Here is a 21,453-nt window from a genome sequence, read left to right on the forward strand (position 1 = left end):
ATTCACATCTTGATTTTCAAGTAGCTTTGGGAAGTTTTCTAAGTCTTCTACAGTGAAGACAGGCATGAAATACCTGTTCAATGCCTCTACCATTTCCTTGTTTTCCACCATCAATTTCCCAGACTTACTCTCTAGAGGACAAAGATTAGCTTTAGTTACTCTTTTCCTATTTAAATCCTTGTAGAAACTCTTACTATCAGTTTTTATATTACTAGCTAGTTTTCTCTCATACACTTCTTTCTCCCTCTTTATTATTTTTTTTCCAGTCACTTCTTGCTGGTTCTTAAAATTTAATCAATCTCTGATCTACCACTAATCTATGCAGATTCGGACAGTGTTTCTTTCAATTTGATGCTATCCTTAACTTCCTTATTCAGCATGGACGAAGCATCCTTCTCAAAGAGTCTTTCTTTCTCACTGGGATAAATCTTTGCTGAGAGTTATTAAATATCTCCTTAAAAGTCTGCCATTGCATCTCTACTGTCCTACCTTTTAACCTAGTTTCCCAGTTCACTTTAGCTAGATCTGCTTTTATATGCTTATAATTACCTTTATTCAGGTTTAAGAAACTAGTCTTAAATCCACACTTTCCCCATTAAACTAAACATGAAATTCTGTCATGTTATGATCGCTGTTGCCTAGGGGCTCCTTTACTATGAGGCTATTGATAAATCCAGTCTCACTGCTCATTACCAGGTCCAGAATAGCCTGCTCCCTGGTTGTCTCTAGAACTTACTGCTCTATGAAATTGTCCTGAATACACTCCATGAACTCATATTCCAGGCTACCTCTGCCAATCTGATTCACCCAATCTATATGTAGATTAAAGTCACCCATGTTTATTGCTGCACCTTTTTTACATGCCCCATTATTTCTTCCGGTATACTTTGTCCTACCATGTAACTGCTGTTGTAGGGCTAGTAAACTACTCCCACAAGCGGCCTCTTATCTTTACTGTTTCTTATCTCTACCCAAACTGATTCCACATCTTGCTCTTTTGATCTAAGGTCATCTTTCACTACTGTATGAGTGACGTCCTTAATTAACTCAGCTATCCCACCGCCTTTTCCTAACATCCTATCTTTTCGAAATGTCAATATTCAAGTCCTAGCTTTGGTCACCTTGCAACCATGTCTCTGTGATGCCTATCAGGTCATACATATTTATTTCCATCTATGCTAATAATGCATCCATTTTATTATGAATCTGCACGCATTCAGATACAGAGCCTTTAACTCTGTCCTTTTACCATTTTTGCACTCTCTGGTCTTATCTGTTGGTGCACTCTTAAGTTTGTACTCTCTGTCCCTCCCTGCCACACTCTGGTTATCATTACCCAAATTGCTACCCTGCACTATTGCCTCGTTGTTTCCATTTGATTTACTTCATCTCCTCTCAGATGATTCCTTCTCCCCACTATTTAGTTTAAAGCCCTCTCTACCACCCTAGTTATATGACTTGCCAGAACACTGGTCCCAGTATGGTTCAGGTGAAGACTTGAAGGAACAGGATATGTGATTGAAGACTGAACTAATTCTCTTCAACAACTTGTCAAGATTGTTAAACTTCTGGCACTGCATCCATATTCTTGGAGCTATATTCCTGATACTGGTCTCTGCAGCTAGCTCTTCCCATTGCCTCCTAAACATATGGCGAGAGGGCCTCCTGTCTCCTGCATACACGGTGTCTCACCATCTTGTCAGGTCTTGCACCAAGACTTCCGGTGCTTTGTCAAGAATTCTTGGTGCGCATTCTCTCATATGTTCAGCCATTCCTCAAAGTATCACAGCACAAGGTTCACTATTGAAATGACTTTCACCACTTCTTGTAGGTACAATGCACCTTCCCTTTAAGAGCTGCACATTGGCTTTAAGTGGCACTAACCATCCACAATATGGTACTCCTGGCTGATGTGTGCAGCCAATGGACAGTGCGGGTGTAGCTGGCTGCATGCAGCAATCATTTAAAACAGCAGCCATCACAAATTTAGCATGCTTCCGGCAATGCAATGAACAGGCAAGGGTCCATCGCATATTGTGATTCCCCACACCAGTTTTTGGGAGCTATCTAATTTAACACCCCCTATGATATGAAAAGAATTCAACTTTAAAAAACCAACTTTAAAAACTCTTTTGACTCTTGACTGAATAGACAATGAATGTGTACTATCTTCCTGCCGAAAGTACATTAAGACTACATTTACACTGCAATTAATGTCAGCACAAACCAGTTTTGCTTTGACCAATGCTAAAAAGCAACAATGAGGGTCTAAGTGAACTGAGGTTGCTTTAACAGTTCTGATTCCAATTTAACCCCATTTGCCAACACACTTTACATCAATTGAAAAATAGGAGACAAGGTCATCATGAAACCAATTTTTATGGGGTTCTTGCCTGTTCCTGTTGGAAGCTTACGTTAATATTGCAATTAGTTGCCTGCCATAATAAATTAGCCTAACCCTAGTTCCTCCAATTTACTTCCTCCAGAAAATCGTCTCAGGGAAAGATTTGTGCACTACAGATTGACACATTCAAAAGCAGGTAGTTGTGGCTAATTAAAAGAAAGGAAAGGCTCACTTACTGCTCTATCAACCACTTCTTTCTCTTGAAATTTGAGATCTTCATAAAATTTCTCCAGTTCTTGCTCACTTTTCAGCTGCATGGTCTCACGGAAAGCTAACATATCGGCCCGTAACTGAGCTTCTGCCTCACTGAGTTCAGTCATGTACTTCTGGTAGTTCCAAAGCTTCTCATCTATACCATCCTTCAGAGGTGGTACTTCTTCGGGTATGTGGACCTCAAGGTGATATATGGTTTGGTCAATCTCTCTGGGTTCACACAGTACAAATTGGTAGAGACGATAATGTTTAAAGAAAGTTCCAAGTAAGTGGTTGACTAGATGTTCAAGGAAATTAGGATTCAGTTTATGTTGGTACTGTTTACATTTATCTCTCAACTTTTGAAGAGCCTCTTGCATAGTTTTCCCTGAGAATGAAAACAAAATGAAATAATTTATTATTTGTTTTCTCAATTTACTTACCAACTTAATGGTAATTTTGGTCATGGATAACAGTTTTAGAAGGAATAGAAATAAAGAATGGTAAAGGGGGTATAGGATGGAAACCGAAGTCAGCAGAGTGGGAAAGCAGCTAAGTACGTTTCTGAGCCCATGGAGTTCACGTAACACAGTGGACCAACTGTGTTGTGCAGAACCTGAGTGATGTGTAATTTTTTGGAAACCACGGCTTTGTAAAACAAACGGTGTAAGAAGTATCTTCAAGTAGACTTGAATGTGCTCAAAGACATGGACCAGAATTTTACGCTGGCTGTGTGGGCGCGCGCCTGACCCAACAGCACGTGAAATTGCGCGATAAGACGTTGGGTGCGTGTCCTGACATTATTGCACACTCGCACAGTATTTCACTCGGCAGGCGGCAGTCGGAAGCGCGCCCAACGACAATTGAGCAGACAATTAAGCCCATTAAGGAAGCAATTGAAATTGATTTTATGTGGCCCATCCACTTCCATGGTTGGCAGACGTGCCAATCGGCCAGGGTGCCTTTACATTTTCACTGAAACCTTGATCCAGGGCGGGATGAAATGTCCGGGGTGAAATATAATAAAAAAAGATGTCTGGGAACTGATGTTTTTCGAGTTCTGCTGTCAGGTGCTTGAATGTGCTGCATAGATACAGGTTGGTGCATTTTTTTCTTGCCGTTTAATCCGTCCAGGTCTGCAGCTCCCTGAGGCAGCTCCACAGCAGCTACCTGCCTTCAGGGAGCTCGCTAGAAGCACCCACCCGCACCCTCACTTATGTCGGTGCCCTCCTCTTCCCGCCGCCTCTCCCCAGCAGCGCTGAGGCTCTCTCAGTGCACATTTCATGCTGACTGGCCGTTAATTGGCCAGCCAGCGTGAAATTGTGTTCAGGGGCCAATCGCGGGTGGAAGCGCAATTCACGTCCACTTCTGGCCTGCCGATTGCTGGTGCCCAACAAACATAAGATTCAGGCCATGGTGTTTGAGAAACAGTCGAAAAATATCCATGTAACTCAGAATGCTTAAGGGTTCCTCGAGCCCATGTTCCAGAAGCTGCTCACTCCACATTTTATAAGAAACAATGAGCTTGAGAAAGGCAAGTGGGTGAACAATTGTGATGGAAGGAGGACTTAGTTCAAAATAGTGTGCAAATTAGCCTAATCCTAATACATTCACTTTACTTCCCCCAGAAGACATCCTCAGGGAAAGAGAGAGAGTGAAAAAAACAGCGAGAGTTTAGGGGGAGAGCCTATAAAGCAGCAAGAGTTCAGAAAGAGCCCATAAAGCAAATGATGTTCAGAGAGATCCCATAAAGCAGCGAGAGTTCAGAGAGCCCATAAAGCAGCAAAAGTTCAGACAGAGAGAGCGAGAGGGAGCCCATAAAGCAGCGGGAGCTCGGAGGGAGCCCATAAAGCAGCGGGAGTTCAGGGAGAAAGCCCATAAAGCAGAGGGAGTTCAGGGAGAAATCCCATAAAGTGGTGGGAGGTATGGGGATCAAGAAGGTAGGAGAGGAGGAGCCGCAGCCCTGGTAATTGTCCAACAGGTTTGATGTTCTTGCAGCTTATATGGATGAGAGCGGGGACTGCAAGGTGAATGAGTGAACTGACCATTCAAGTGAGGGGAGTAAATAGGAATGTTGTGGTAGTATGGGATTGTATAGTCAAAGGGATAGACAATGTTCTCTGCAGCTGAGAGCGTGAGTCCAGACAGCTGTGTTGCTTGCCCCATGCCAGGATTTGGGATACCTGCTCTTGGCTGGACAGGGACATACATTGGGAGGGGGAGGATCTAATTGTCCTGGTCTACATGGGTACCAACAATGTAGATAGGACTGAAGAGGTTCTACTTAGGGATTATGAGCAGCTAGGCTTAAATTAAAAGGTTGAACCTCACAGGTGGATTATTACCTAAGCGGTGAGCAAATTGGCATAGGGTAAAAAAGGTTAGAGAGATGAATGTGTGGCTCAAAGACACATGTGGAAAAAAATGGGTTTTGATTCATGGGCACTGGCACCAGTACTGGGGAAAGTGGTTCACCTGAATCATGCTGGGACCAGTGTTCTGGCGGGTATAACTAGGATGCTACAGAGGGCTTTAAGCTAAATAGTGGGAGATGGGATCATGTGAGAGGAGGTGTGGTAAATCAAAGGGAAACAATAAGGTAACATAGCAGGGTAACAATTTGGGTAAGGATAACCAGAATGTGGTAGGTAGGGATAGATGCATGCTGCATTCATAACAAAATGGATGAATTGTAGGCACAGATAGATATGTAAGACCTAATAGCCATCACAGAGACATGGGCCAGAGTTTTGAAGTCAGCGTACGGGGGTGGGCCCGACACACCGACGCATAAAATGACGCGCGGGGACGTTGGGCGTGGGTTCCGATGTCACCGCGCGCCATAGCAATATTTCAGTGGGTGGGCGCGCTAGGAGATCCTATGCACGCCCGCCATTAACTAACGGGCCACTTAAGGCCCTCGAGCCATTAATAGACAGTGATTTTTAGGAGCCCGTGCGATCTTCAGAGCATCGCACGGGGGCCACAGGCAGGTGGGTAGGCCACATTTTTAAAAACCTTATCCAGGGCAGGATAAGAGGGGTGAGTGGACTCGTGAGTGGTGTTCGTTAGGCATTTAATTTTTAAATTTACGCCTACTTGCTTGAGTGAACAGCAGAGCTTCAAATCTCTTCACAGCTGCTTGGACAGGAATAACAGGTTTCAGGTCAGGACTCTAGAGTAAACATCATTCATGGGGCCTTGCTGGTTTCAGGAAGCCTTCCCTTAGCCTGGGAATGGGAGTTGTGCTCTCCACTGGAGGCACATCTTCTGAGGAGGGAGGGCCAGAAGGGGGCAGAGGCCAGGAGTCCATATTCAGCCTCCAGGGGAGTCACCTTGGAAGGACAGGCACAAGAGGCGCAGGACCAACAGGAAGGGGCCGCAGAAGACGTCACTATCCTGCTGCCAGGGTTTACAGGCGGCGAAGCAGTGGCCTCAATATGTCTGAGGTGCAGTGCTGAAGGAGACTTCATCTCTCAAGGGAGACAATGACCTCCATTTGTCAGCTCCAGGAGATCAGCTCCAACTGTGTGGGTGGACACCCCATGCGAGTGGCATTGAAGGTTACGGCTGCCCTCAATGTCTATGCCTCCAGCTCTTTCCAGGGGTCAGTGGGTGGTCTTTGCAGAGTCTCCCAATCAGCTGTCCACACTTGTGTCAAGCAGGTGACAGACGCTCTGTTCAGGCGTGCATTGACTTTCATCCACTACCACTGGGACAAGGCCAGCCAAACTGAGCGAGCCAGAGGCTTTGCAGAGATTGCTGGGTTCCCCTGTATCCAGGGTGCTATAGACTGTACACATGCGGCCATCAAGGCGCCACCAGGTGAGCCCGGTGCCTTCGTCAACAGGAAGGGCTTCCACTCCATGAACATGCAGATAGTGTGTGACCATAAGATGCAGATTCTGCAAGTCTGTACAAGTTACCCAGGCAGCTCCCATGACACATACATCTTAAAACACTCCCAGGTTCCAAGGCTCTTCAGTGTTCCAGCCCGGCTGGATGGATGGCTGCTGGGTGACAAGGGTTATCCCCTCAGAAGGTGGATCATGACACCTCTCCGCCATCCAAGAACAGAGGCTGAGCAGGGGTACAATAGGAGCCACGGCACCACAAGGGCTATGGTAGAGAGAACCATTGGTCTTTTCAAGATGCGCTTCCAATGCGTGGGCCGTTCAGGGGGCGCACTCCAGTACCCCCCAGATCGTGTGTCGTTGATAGTGGTTGCATGCTGCGCTCTCCACAATCTGGTGCTGGAAAGGGGGGACGCAGTGGAGGAAGGTGTAGATGCAGATGCTCCGGCTGCAGACCATGAGTCCAGTAGTGAGGCTGAGGATGAACACGCACAGGAGAATGCTGAGGGGGTAGACGCTGACCCGGGCATACTCCAGGGAGGCAGGGACACCCGGGAGGCTTTAATCCAACAAACCTTCGGCTAGCACACCACAGATGGTGTGCTTCAACACATACCAGGGCTGAAGGCTCCATACTCGATACCTGAGAACAACACCTGCCTGGTTAGTAACATTAACTATGTGCCTTGTCAATAAAGCTCAATGACAGACAAGTCACTCATAACATCATGGGCTCCTGTCCACCTGCAGAAGGAAACACCCTGAGCCTTGTTCACAACTAAAGCATTTAATGATTTTACAAAACAAAACAGAGAAGAAAGTTCATTCACAGGTGTTGAGCTGCACACCAAATAATAATCAACTAATACGGGGGCAACAGAAAACCACCAGTGATAAGCCCGTGGTGTGCCTAAGGTGCCTAAGTGCTTACGTTTTCGGGTGCTACATCGAGGTGCTCCCCCTAGCTGGGAGTGGCATTGGAGACAGCCTGCTCACTCTGCTGCCCTGTTGGCCTCAATGACTTTGTCGGGTGTCCTCTGGCCCGTGGAGCCTGTGATGGCCCCGCCTGGGAGGGCCAGTGGCACAGCTGGCATCTCCCCAGTCACTGCAGCCTCATCGGATCCCACGGTCACTGGCAGAGGGGCAGAGGAGCTGCTGCCCTCATCCAGAGCGCCCTGAGAGGAGCCCGCAGAGACGACAGGCAGCTCGTGCACCGACGTGAGGTCACTTCGGACCTCCCTGCTCACCATTGATGGATGGGCACCGAGCTGGGATACTGGGTGCCCAATCCATCTTCCATACTGACACTGACCAGCTGAGGTCAATGCCACTGAGGGCTTTCAGGTCCGAGCACATCCCCAGGAAGCGCTGATTGTTCTCCTGGAGGACCCTCTCCATGAGAGTTGCCACTCTCTCCATGGAGGAAGCATTACTCTTGGCCATGAGGGTCAATGCATTGCTGATGCTCCACATGGACTCCTCCATCACAGAGACCATGCCACGCATTTCCTCATGTATCTCCTCCAGATCCTCCTGTAGATCCTGCTGGACTTCCAGCGTCTGCTGCCTCAGGGACAACTCCAGAGTCACATCATCAACCACCGACTGAGCATGTTCCTGGTCTCCTGCAGTCCTCTGACTGTCGGTGCCATGGGCACTCTCTGTCTCCGCCTGCAACTCAAGCGAGTATGAAGTGCCCTCACCGCTGTGCCCTGGGACACTAGCCGTCGATCTCATCCACCAAGGTGTTGGTATCTGCGCTGGTGCCTGCCTGGCAGAGAGGGTGTGACGCTGGTGCTTGTAAGCTGTCAGTGCCCTCAGGTGTTAGAGGTGGGCCCTCTGCCTCCTCAGTCCAGCCCTGCTCCGGTGAGGGTGAAAGGAAGAACAAGGACATTTGATTAGTTGAAGTCGAGACACTGTTAATGTGCATGCCTGGCCCCCAGATCAGGATGCACTCCTCCTTCAATAATCAATGGGAAATCCATGTTGGAAGCTGAATTCACTAAACAGTCAACAGTGGAATGTTTGCACTGACAGACATTGTGACCTCAATGCACAGCATTCTGACCTCCCCTTGGAACCCCAACCTCACCGCTACCAGTTGACCTGGGCACATGGCGCCTCTCCAGCTCCATCGCCTCCTGCTCGTATCTGGCTATAATCGCCAACTGGGCCTGGCCTCCACCAGTCCGCAGCCGCTCTGCGTTATTGTGTGTGGTCTTGTCCTGAAAAGGAGAGAGGAGCGTTGATTAGTCCACCCTGTACCTGGATTGCCATTGCAGCCCTGCCATCCCCACCTGAGTGAAACGTTGCAGGGCTCCAGTGAATGGTGACCCTGGAGCAGCCGCACACTCACACTAAGCAACCAGGGCTGACCCGCTTGCCCAGATGCTGCCCCCATCACATTTGCCACCCACACGGTATGACCTTCCAAAGCAACGAAAAACTACCACCTAGAAGGGCAAGGGCAGCAGATGGATGGCTGCCTCAACACCTGGAAGTTCCCTCCCAGTCGGTCAGCAGCCTGACTTTGAAATGTTTCGGAGTTCCAGCACTGTGCCTGGGTACAGATCCTCGAGATCGCCCCCCCAAACAGTACTGCAGGTGTAAGTGCACCACATCCAGCGGATACAGAAGCCACCCTCTCAGGGTGAACTAGGCATGGGCAATAAATGCTGGCCCAGCCAGCAAAGGCCACATGTCGTAAATGATTCAATGCAGTAACTACATTCGGGGTGGGGGGGGCTGGTGGCCAGGGGGGGCCAACCTAACTGCTGTGCTAAATGACCAATGCCAACACGGGGCTCACCCTTCCTGATCGCAACAAGTCATTGAAACACTTGCGGCACTGCACCCAGGTGTGTCTCACCACATCGTGCGAGCTGACCCTTTCTGCCACCTCCTTCCCAGGCACGTTTCATCATGTAGGGAGGGGCCTCCTCCTCCCGTCCCTCAGCACGAGGATTTCACGCTGTGCTGCCACCTCCTCGAGGTGCCCTCCTGTCTGGCCTGCTCTCCAACAGCGCTCTCGGGAGCCCTTCTGCTGGCCATCGTTTCCAGCCTTTGGAAGGCTGCCTGTGCGTTCTTCAAACAGGCCGCCGGGTCGCCATTGGACCCGGCAGTCATTGTAGTCCCGCCACCGCCCGCCCCCTCCCGCTGTCCCCGGAGGCCTTAATTGGCCTGCCCGCGTAAAATGGTGGCACGGAGCTGATCACGGGCGGCGATCTGCTCCGTGCCCGTCCGCCTGCTCCCACTTCCGACATACAGAAAATTCTCCCCATGGTTACAGGCTGACCAAGGCTAGGACCTGAATATTGAAAAGTGTTTGATATTTCAAAAAGACAGGAAGCTAGGAAAAGGTGATGGAAGTGGTTCTGTTAATTAAGGATGTCATTAGTACAGTGGTGAGAAATTACCTTAACTCATAAGAATAAGATGTAGAATCAGTTTGGGTAGAGTTAATAGGAAAGGGAAGTGGTCACTTGTGGGAGTAGGTTATAGGGCCCCTAAAAGTAGTTACAGGGTAGGACAAGGTGTACAAGAAAAAATAAATGGGGCCTCTAAGAAAGGTAGCAAAATAATCATGGGTGACTTTAATCCACATATAGATTGTGCGAGTCAGATTGACAAAGGTAGCCTTGAAAATTAGTTCATAGAGTGTATTCAAGACAATTTCTTAAGAATAGTACATTCTAAAACCAACCAGGGAGCAGGCTATTCTAGGCCTGATAATGAGCAACGAGACAGGATTAATCAATAACCTCATGGTAAATAACCTCTAGGTGACAGCAATCATAACATGATAGAATTTCTCGTTCAGTTTGAAGGGGAGAAGTGTGCATCTAAAATTAGTGATTTAAACCAGAATAAAGCTAATATGCCAATATAAGGGTATGAAGGCAGAGCTAGCTAAAGTGAACTGGGAAACTAGGTTAAAAGGTAGGACAGTGGAGATGCAGTGGCAGACATTGTGGAGATATATAACTCTCAGCAAAGATTTATCCCAGTGAAAAAGAACGACTCTTTGAGAAGGAAGCATCATCCGTGGCTAATTAAGGAAGTTAAGGACAGTATCAATTTGAAAGAAATAAATTTGAAAAATTAGTGGTAGGTCAGAAGGTTGGTCGGATTTTAAGAACCAGCAAAGAATGACTACAAAAAGAATGAAGAGGGAGAAAGTTGAGTATGAGAGAAAGCTAGCTAATAATATCAAGACAGATAGATGAGTTTCCACAAGTATTTAAATAGGAAAAGAGTAACTAAAGCTCTAGAGAGTGAGTCTGGGGAATTGATAATGGAAAACGAAGAAATGGCGGAGGCATTGAGCAGGTATTTTGTGTTTGTCTTCACTGTAGAAGAATTAGAAAACTTCCCAAAGATACTTGAAAATCAAGAGGTGAAGGGGAGGGAGGAACTTAAAATAATCGACATCACCTGGGAAAAGCTGATGGGAAAACTATTAGGCCTAAAGGCTGACAAGTCCCCAGGACCAGATGGCCTGCATCCTAGGGTCTTAAAAGAAATGGCTGCGGAGATAGTGGATGTGTTAATCATAACCTTCCAAAATTCCTTAGATTCCGAAAGGGTCCCAGCAGATTGGAAAATAGCTAATGTAACACCTTTAGACAAAAAGCAGGAAACCACAGGCCAGTTAGCCTAACATCCTTCATAAGGAAATTGTTAGAATCCATTATTAGGGAGGTTATAGCAGGATACTTAGAAAATCATAATGTGATCAGGCAGAGTCAACATGGCTTTGTAAAAGGGAAATTGTGGTTAACTAACCTATTAGAGTTTCTTGAGCAAGTAACAAATAACGTGGTTAAAGAGGAACCTGTAGCTGTGATGTATTTGGGTTTCCAAAAGACATTTGACAAGGCGCCACATAAAAGGTTACTACACAAGAGCACATGGTGTATTAAATTGGACAAAGGATTGGTTAGCTAACAGGTTGCAGAGAGTAGGGATTAAATGGGTCTTTTTCAGGTTGGCAAGTTGTAACTAGTGGATTGCCACAGGTATCAGTGCAGGGGCCTTAAGTATTTACAATCTATATCAATGACTTGGCTGAAGGGACTGAATGTATGGAAGGTAAATTTTCTGATGACACCAAGATAGGTAAGAGAGTAAGAGAGTAAGTTGTCAAAAGGAGGTAGAGAGCCTGCAAAGAGATATAGACAGGTTAAGTGAGTGGGCAAAAATTTGGCAGATGGAGTATAATGTGGGAAATTGTGAACTTGTCCACTTTGGAGAAAGAATAGAAAAGCAGTATACTATTTAAATGGAGAGAGATTGCAGAACTCAGTGGTACAGAGGGATCTGGGTGACCTGGTATATGAATCACAAAAAGTTAGTATGTTGGTACAAGTGATTAGGAAGACAAATGGAAAGTTAGCGTTTATTGCAAGGGAAATGGAATATAAAAGTAGGGAAGCTTTGCTGTAGCTGTACAGGGCCTTGGTGAAATCACATCTGAGTACTATGTACATTTTGATCTCCTTCATTGAAAAAATATATAAATGTGTTAGAAGCAATTCAGAGAAGGTTCATTCGACTCATTCCTGGGAGGAAGGGCTTATCTTGTGAAGAAAGGTTAAACAGGTTGGGCCTAAACCCATTGGAGTTTAGAAGAATGCGAGGTGATCTTATTGAAATATATAAGGTCCTGAGAGGACTTGACAGGGTGGATACCGAGAGGATGTTTCCTCTTGAGAGGGAGACTAGAACTTGGGGACACAGTTTAAAAATAAGATGCCTCCCTTTTAAGATGGAGATGAAGAGAATTTTTTTTTTCTTTCAGAGGGTTATTAGTACGTTGAATTCTGTTTCCCAGTATTTCCCAGAATGTAGAGGCTGGGACATTGAATGTATTCAAGGCAGAGTTAAATAGATTTTTCATAGACAAGGTAGTCAAGAGTTGTCGTGGGCAGACAGGAAGATGGAGTTGAGACCACAACCAGTTCAGCCATGATCTTATTGAATGGCAGAGCAAGCTAGAAGGGTCGAATGGCCTCGTCCTGCTCCTAAATCCTGTTCTCATTAAATATTTGTGACACTACATATTGACACATTCAAAAGCAGGTAGTTGCGACCGATTAAAAGAAAGACAGGGCTTACTTCCTACTCTTTCAATTATATTTTTTTAACTTAAAATGTGAGATCTTCAAAATTTCTCCAGTCCTTGTTTACTTTTCAGCTACATGGTCCAATGGAAAGCTGACATGCCGACCTGTAACTGAGCTTTAGCTTCACTGAGTTTAGTCATGTGTTGCTTTGTGTGACCTGTCTTGTTTTTTGTTTCAATGATGCACACAGGTTGTCGACATTGTAGCTGAACTAACTTTATTGATAACACATTTTCCTAACATAGACACATATCTGCAGTAACTGAATTCTATCAAGACAGGTTTCAACATGTGCTTTCTGACCTTCAATCCCCATGTTAGGTGACCCCCTATCTAGTACAGAGTACCATATAGTATCTAATACTGGAGTCCACTACCACAATCAACTATTATCATGACATGACCAGACATTCCGGTTTTGCTGGGACAGTCCCAGTTTATCATTAAACATCCCAATGACCCAACAATTTCCTCAAAATGGTTCAAATGTCCGGTTTTCAGCTTTTGCATTTGTTCCGCAGGATCAAAATGAGGGCAAATTGAATTTAGATTTGCGCATTTGTCCTAGGTCTGGCTCTTTGCCCCACAGTGGGTGCAATTTGTGTGCTACTTTGCCTCACAGCACAGCATTACATTTCCAGGTAACGCTTGGAAAGCACTTCCAGGTGAGACTGGCAGGAAGGTAGGAGATGCTTATCTGAGTTGTTTACATCTGCAAAATGTGGTTTCCTCAGGACTTGGCAGGGAATCATCTTTGAAAAGAAGAAATGGCACTGATTTATGACTATTTCTCTTGTTTCAGGAGAAGGTGAGGAGCTGCGAAAGGAAATCCTCGTGTTGTTGGGAGAGCATTACTTCAGGGTGTCCCGGATTTCACTTTTGAAAACCTGGTCACCCTAGTTTTGCTGGTATTTTCAAAGCTCAGCATTGATAACATCCTTCAGGGGTGATACTTCCTGGGCTATGTCAACCACAAGATCTGAAGTTGTTTGATATGTATACAGCACTGAATATCTAAAACGCAAATGAGGACTGTTATATGGAAAGTGAATCTATGATCCAAGCCATGGGTCCATGCAGAATGATTATGGATGGGGATGGAACCATGAAAGGTTCAGTAGTAATTTTCTGCAGCCATGATTAGCAATCCTCCATGGTCTGTTGCCTCCTCGGTCACAGAGTAAGGGATACAAATGAGTGGATGTGAAGGTTTTGAAAATGGAAGGTGAGCAACCTGGTTTACACTAAAACTACTGACATAATAAAAGAACAGGATAAAGGTATTGCAGAGGGAGTTTGAGGATTTTGGGGTTCGAATAAAAAGGATTCTGAGGTGCCAGCTTTTTTACATTCTTTCTTGGGATGTGGGTGTCGCTGGCTAAGCCAGCATTTATTGCACATCCCTAACTGTCCTTAAGAAAGTGATGGTGAGCCACCTTTTTGAATCACTGCAGGCCATGTGGTGTCGGTACACCCACAGTGCTTTCAGGAACTGCTGTTAGTGAGTAGATTAGATAGATGAAATGTGACTAGATAAGTGGTGTGCTGGGAAGGATTTCAGGCTTCTAAGCTATTAGGATAATTTATAGGGCATTGGAAAATTCTCAAACTTAAGCTTTAGGAGGTTAGATAAAGCAGTGAGGAAGGATTTAAATCAGTGAGGTTGGGAAAAAGCAAATCTTGGAACACATACGGAAGAGATAAGATAGTGAAATATCAAAGGAAACTAAAATAGCATGCTAATGGTCAGGAGGAGGGGAAGTGGGTAAAGATATCAAGGATGATATGGAGAGTTACTGCAGGGTCAACTGGAGAAAGGTAATGAAAGGAAGAAGAAATAGAAGATAAAGTGTACTAAGGAGCATGAATGTATTAGGGGTTACAGTGTTTACCGTTATTGTTTATGTGTCAATATGCAAAGCATTAGAAATGAAGTCAAACAAATAGAGACAGTAATTGGAATAATGGAACATGATGTTAACACCTTGACAGAAAATTGGCATTAGTCGGGCAACACTAGGAGGTAAATGTTCCCTGCTATAAAATTTAAGGTTAGACTAATGATGGAAAACCAATTAAGTGCAACAGAAACATTTAGAGAGACAAATTTTGAGGAAACAGGGATGATCTAAAGAAACTTGACTGGGCAGCAATCTTAGGGAGGTATTGAATGGAGGTGACGGAGTTCTTGCTGAACAGCCGGTGAGAGCTGTATTTTGCCTCTTTCCAAGGAGGCCCGCTGCATAAAGTGCTAATCAGGCACTTAACTGGACAGCGGCAGGCTTTCCCTGGGATCAAGGACTCTGGGAGTAGAAGTCCCACCCACCAAGAACTGCCAGCCAATCAGAGGCCAGCAGCTCTTCAAAGCTCGGCACAGGGAAAGTGGTGGCCGCTGCTGGTACTACACCCACATGGCAAAGGGTATCATCCTATGCTTCTTAATGTTAGGAAATAGAGACAGTTTAAGTATGTTATATTTGTATTTTGTGGGTGTTAGGAATGCGTTTTAGCTTTAAAGTTTAAGTTTGATTTGTATTTCTGTTTCTGTGTGTTAAGGTCAAATTGAGTTTTATTTTATTTTAAAAGATGCTTGCATTTCTAATGAGAGTTTTATGGCTGTGAGCTAAGTTAAACAAACAAGAGTAGAAGAACAGTGCTGTTGCCCAGCAACAGGCGTCCAGAGAGGCAGGTCCCTCCCACAGACACAGGAAAACTAAAGAAGCAGCAGTTTAAATTCAGTTTGAAACCTTGACTCCAGACAGACTGGACACTGGGAGACGGAGCTGTAGATTTCTCAAAAGACCAAAAGTTTCCAAGGCCAAAGAAGTAAGGCAGAAACAGGGGAAAGGCCCAAGCAGACCTTCTAGTGAAAGGAAGAACAGGAACCTGCAAAAGGTCTTGTTAATGAAGTTAAGAGTGAAGGGTAGAGGGAAAGGCTCCAAGCTTCAGATTTAAAGAGACAAAATCTGCAGAAAGCAGATTTAAAGCGAGAACAGCTTGCAAGAGGCAAGAAGGTCCAACGAGACAACTGACGGTCTGTAACTCTTTGCTAGGGGCATGCGAAGCGGTGGTACTGTTGATGGCTGATCAGTAAAAGAGAGTGCATGGAAGACAGCTTGAATGCATGTGGTGACCCAGGGAAGAGGAACATCGGAAGGAGAGTTTGAAACCCTGGAGGTGAACCCTTGCAGAAGGCACCTGAGAGAAAGCTTCGGTTTGGGAGAAGATTCCAAGACGAGGTCTTGAAGAGTGGAGATTGAAAACCCTCATGTGAAAGACAGAGATCAGTGAGACTGGTTGGACCATGGTGTGACAAGCATCTGGGGGGAGTTGAGGAGAGATCCATAGCACCTGGTTGAGGTGGCATCTGTCACTTGGTTTCAGTGTGGTGTTTCTGATCACAGGTCGCCATAGGTTTGCATGGACTGTGTGCTTACTGTGAACATTAGAATATAAGAAAGCTCTTTTAACTTCTGTTATCCTTTCAAATCTGAATATATCTGTAAAGGTATAGTTGTGGGTGAAGGGGTATTATAATATAGTTTATCTCTTTTGTTGAATAAATGTTTTATTCTTTTGTTAAAAGCTCATCAGCTGACTCCCGTGACTCTGTTCAGTAGCTACTCTCCATGTATCTAAACAAATAAATTTAAAGTTAGGATCTATTAAGCTGGGTTCCACTCTGGGTTCAGGCTTGTCCAGGGGTAACCTCAGTTGGGGATCATAACTCTTAATCATGAATCAGGAGCTGCTATTTAAACAGCAATGTCACTGCGCCAACAGTATTCTAAAAAAAATCATGACAATAACTTGCATTTTAGTATTACCTTCAGTTTCGTGAAGTAGTTCCTCTGAAAAACACACTGCCAGTGCCACAGTGGGCCACGGAAATCCTTTCTCAGCAGCAAATATAATAGTATTGTACAGATAGTCAAGAAGAATGCCTGGTTTTAAATCTTTCTCTTCATCAAAAGTTTCCCATTTTAGCAATTTAATTAAGAGACAGCGACCATCTTCTTTCTAAAAGCAAACAAATAGAAAGTTTATTTTGAGATAAACTTTTCAAACAATTTTTAAATTGAATTAAGATTACATAACAAAGTATAAAACTGGATTTTAGGGAACTTGCTGGTGTGTTTGAAGGCAGGGAGCTCATAGAATGTAGCACCTGGCCTGTCCGCTAGCTTCCTGACAACTGCTGATCTGTCTCCCATTTTATGGGGGGGGGGGGGAGGAGTGAAGGCATTGGGCAGCTCGCCTGTCCTTGGGCCTATTCAGGCCCTTAATTGGCCAATTAATGGCTATTTAAGTGCCATGCCCACCCCAACGCTATTTTACCTGCAGTAGATGAAGGCCCAGGCCAAGTGGGTAACCCGGCAGCTTTTACTGGGTGAGCTGGTGGCAGGCAAGGGTGGGGACTACCTTTGGGGATCTCTTGTGTCCGTCGGAGGCACCCCCCCCACCAAAGACTTACCCCCCTTTAACCCTCCTCCCCCACTGGCCTCTCAAACTTGGCCCTCCACCTCCCTCACCAGGATCTGGCAACCCAGCCCCACTGATACCCCGGACTTACATTAAATCCAGTTTCCTTAACCTCCTCTTCTTCGGGGATTGTCTGTAGTCCCAGCAGTGGCCACCACTCAAACCTGGTACTGCTGGAATTACAGAACTGTTGGCTGTCTGATTGCCAGCAGCTCACTAAGGTGGGACTTGCTCCCCAGAAGGGGGCGGAAGTCTTGCCCTGAGACAATTAACACCCCACTGAATGCAAAATGGCTGTCGCTAGCCGGCTTTCTTGTGAGTGGGCTCCAGACCAACTTATCAGCCATGGCGGGTGGGGAACACGGCTCTCCATAAAATCCGGCCCATGGAACATTTCTAACTGTGCACAAAGTCTCAAGATATTACATAACCCAATGCAACAAATATCAGTCCTTTCCCATACAACCTACCACAAGGCACAAGACTATTCCATTCTGTACTGCAGAATGTGATGCTATACCGATTTACTGCTTGGTCTGTTCACAGTTAACGTACGCAATGTTAAAATGCACTTTTTCCTTCTTTGAGATCCCCAATGCAATGTTCTAACCTCAGAGGTGGGGAAACTATTGGAAGCATTTCTGAGGGACAGAATTAATCTACACTTGGAGAGGCAGGGATTAATCAAGAACAGTCAGCATGGTTTTGTTAAGGGGAGATCATGTCTGACCAATTTGATTGAATTGTTCAAAGAGGTGACCAGGTGTGTAGATGAGGGCAATGCATTTGACGTAGTCTACTTGGACTTCAGCAAGGCTTTTGATAAGGTCCCACATGGGAGACCGATAACGAAGGGAAGAGCCCATGGGATCCAAGGCAATTTGGCAAATTGGATCCAGAATTGGCTGAGTGGCAGGAAGCAGAGGGTGATGGTCGAGGGGTGTTTTTGTGACTGGACGCCTGTGTCCAGTGGGGTTCCACAGGGATCGGTGTTGAGTCCTTTGCTGTTTGTGGTATGTATAAGCAATTTAGACTTGAATGTAGGAGGATTGATCAGTGAGTTTGCGGATGACACGAAAATTGGTTGGGTGGTAAATAGTGAGGAGGATAGCCTTAGATTACAGGAGGATATAGACGGGCTGGTCAGAAGGGCTGATCAGTGGCAAATTGAATTTAATCCAGATAAGTGTGAGGTGATGCACTTGGGCAGGACAAACAAGGCATGGGAATACACGATGAATGGTAGGGCCCTGGGAAGTACCGAGGATCGGAGGGACCTTGGTGTGCATGTCCACCGCTCCCTTAAGGTAGCGGGACAGATAGATGAGGTGGTTAATGAGGCATATGGGATACTTGCCTTTATTAGCCGAGGCATAGAATATAAAAGCAGGAGGTTATGCTGGAACTGTATAAAACGCCGGTTAGGCCACAGCTAGAGTATTGTGTGTAGTTCTGGAATCCGCATTTTAGGAAGGATGTGATTGCACTACAGAGAGTGCAGAGGAGATTTACCAGGATGTTGCCTGGGCTGGAGAGTTTTAGTTATGAGGAGAGATTTGAAAAACTGGGGTAATTTTCCCTGGAGCAGAGGAGATTGAGGGGGGATATGATTGAGGTGTATAAAATTATGAGGGGCATAGATAGGGTAGACTGGAAGGTGCTTTTCCCCTTGGTGGAGGGATCAATAACCAGGGGGCAGAGATTTAAGGTAAGGGGCAGGAGGTTTAGAGGGGATGTGAGGAAGAATTTTTTCACCCAGAGGGTGGTGGGAATCTGTAACTCACTGCCTGAAAGGGTGGTAGAGGCAGAAACCCTCATAACATTTAAGAAGTATTTGGATGTGCACTTGCGATGCCATGGCATACAAGGCTATGGGCATCGTGCTGGAAAATGGGATTAGAATAGTTAGGTACTCGATGGGCTGAAGGGCCTTTTTCTGTGCTGTAGACCTCTATGACTCTATAATGCCAAAAATTTCCCTCCCTTCCAACTCTGGTATTCCGAGGTGAATTGTAGCTCCTCTACCACAGTCTCCATTTAGAACACAGCACCTTCCAGTTCCACGTAACTGAGTATTTCCATCAAATCACTAAGCCATTGGGGGAACAGAGGTTTTTTTTTTCAATGAACTGCTATAATATCTGGTGACGAAAGCATTTATTTTCAGATAGTTGAGAGTGCTAATCAGAGAAAGAGTCAGAAAGGAAAACAGCTAAGATAATCATAAAAAATTAAAGGCAAGCTTAACAAAAAGAAAATCCTCACAGAGGGTCAATTGAATTATATATTTTCCACACAAACTTTTGGTGAAACCAAGTTCTGAAAATCTATTTTGTTACAATCTCTGTACAGACCGACATCTTTTAAAAAGATTCAAGCTTCCAGTTACTTGCTGAAAGAATGACACGACAAGATTGCATGTTTGAGAACTTGTTACAGATGGGAGAGAGATGGTGGGATAACTTCTCCCCTTGCTCCTCATCTCTCAGTTGTCCATAACAAGATGTATTTAAAGGGGGTGTTTTGAAACCCTTTTATTGTTGTGACTTTTAATAATAAACATGAGACAAGCTTTCTGATCAATATAAATCAGAAGAAAATATAAACATTTATTCACATAACACCTCGGTATGTAAACACAACGAAAACACTCACTCCCTCAAACACAGAAACACACACACAGGAAAGGATGAACTCTAGAGATGAATCATGCACTTAGGTTTTTAATGGAATAACAAGAAGCAAAAAAAAATCACATGTTTGAATCAATCCTTTTTTAAGATGCAACCTGGATGAATTCTCTCTTTGGAGATTCTTTGGAGATTAATGAAATTTGGATGTCTCTGGGTTTCAAGAGAAGGTTATGGCTGAGTTTCTGTTGAGATGAATCCTTGCAGGTGAGGACAAATTTGCCCCTCTCTCACTGCCTGGGTTGACTGGTTGTATTTGGCAGGGTTCCTTTCTTCTTGTTGGAGGATAGTCCCTCTAGTGTCCCATTGGTCTCCAGACCGACTTCTCTCCAGGCTGGTTCTTAGAGTATTAAGAACTGTTATCCTAAGTCAGTTTCAATTATGTGCCAAATGATTAATACTTCTGTTGTCCATGCAAATGATTACATTTTTTCAAAGCTTTTTTTAATACATACCACTTTAGACTGTGATGTTCATTGGCTCCAAAAAGTGTGCAGTGGGCCATAGGAAATAGAAGTTCCAGAGCTTGGCATGAAGGCATGGGGGGACATACAGGGTGGGCGGAAGGGCAGAGATTAGCATGGGGGCATGAGGGATCTGAAGGGATGTGTGGGGGGAATTAGGTGGCATAGATGGAGAATGGAGACTGTTTGAAGGATGAAAGGGTGTGAGAGGTGAGCGCTTTGATTTTTTTTACTGGGACAAAGTTCCACAGCCTGGAGGCAGGCCTTTTAAATAGCCTGCCTGGGCACCCAGCAGCTCCTGTGGCTGCCTCTGCACTTCTTCCTCGGTCAGCTGGCCTGACCCCAGCTCACATCTGGGCCCAGAAATGAAGATCCCACCTTTGCAGTTGAACCAGCAATTTTCCAAACTCTCCGTACCAACCTCAAGGATGAAAATTCATTGGCAATTCTACTCATTGTAAACTCAGAGACAGCTGCCATTGTCTCCAAGCGTAAATACCTTGCATCTTCAAATTAGTAAAACAATCAAAGGCTTCCTTTGACCTCGAACAATCAAACCACCCAGGTTTACTGCCAGGCAGACTGCTAAACAGGTCACATGGCCCCCTTCATTTACCCTAACTTTAAAGCTGCAGTCCCAAAATATAATAACCTTAGAAAGCTCATTATTGTAACAATTTAAAAATGAGATTGTTGCCTGAGGAAGAGAAATATTAAAAGGCATAAGTATGAGCAGGGCAGGAGAGTGGAATTAGATTGAGTGACTCGTGTGCAGGCTTAATGGTTAAACTGCCTCTGTAACATTGTGATTCTATGACTGAATGGTCAACACAGTGATGACAGAGACACCCGCTTGGAGATCAGATATCTTCAGAACTAGCTTGAAACCTTGAACAAGTAAAGGTTTACAACAGAGAAAGAAACATAAAATGAAATAACCTTGTCTTCAACATATTAACCAACAGGATCCTGCGAACAATTCATCTTGTCCAGGTGCAATCCAGCTGCTGCTTCAGCAAATGAAATATCTAATCCTGCTTTAAATGCATCTCGGTTGACCTGTTTCTGTTATGAGTATCCGAAGAAAAAAAACGGCTGCTAGGGATTGGGCTAAAAAGGTGATTTTTAAAAACATTTATAAACTTATAAGGCTCATTCTTAATTTTAACCCTGTTCATTGCCTTTAAACTTCTTGGATTATTCTTTTACTGTCATAGTACCCCAAAAATGTCTGATTATTTT

The 21,453-nt window shown here is 45.0% G+C and overlaps 1 protein-coding gene across 2 annotated transcripts in view; it reads right to left on the reverse strand.

Annotated features, from left to right (window-relative positions):
* The window catches only part of c5h8orf74 (chromosome 5 C8orf74 homolog), a 33,036-nt gene that overhangs the window by 7,974 nt on the left and 3,609 nt on the right, over positions 1–21,453 (reverse strand). Inside the window, exons 2-3 of one of the 2 annotated variants that reach the window (XM_078541422.1) lie at positions 16,403–16,595; positions 2,581–2,984 (exon numbers count right to left, since the gene is read on the reverse strand). In XM_078541422.1, coding sequence (XP_078397548.1) covers positions 2,581–2,984; positions 16,403–16,595 — 597 coding nt within the window. Of the gene's footprint in view, positions 1–2,580; positions 2,985–16,402; positions 16,596–19,976; positions 20,112–21,453 lie in introns of those variants that run through there. The other variant, XR_013576562.1, reaches the window with a different exon arrangement.

This window comes from Cetorhinus maximus, chromosome 5 (genome assembly GCF_964194155.1).
Source record: "Cetorhinus maximus chromosome 5, sCetMax3.hap1.1, whole genome shotgun sequence".
Classification (NCBI taxonomy): Eukaryota; Metazoa; Chordata; class Chondrichthyes; order Lamniformes; family Cetorhinidae; genus Cetorhinus; species Cetorhinus maximus.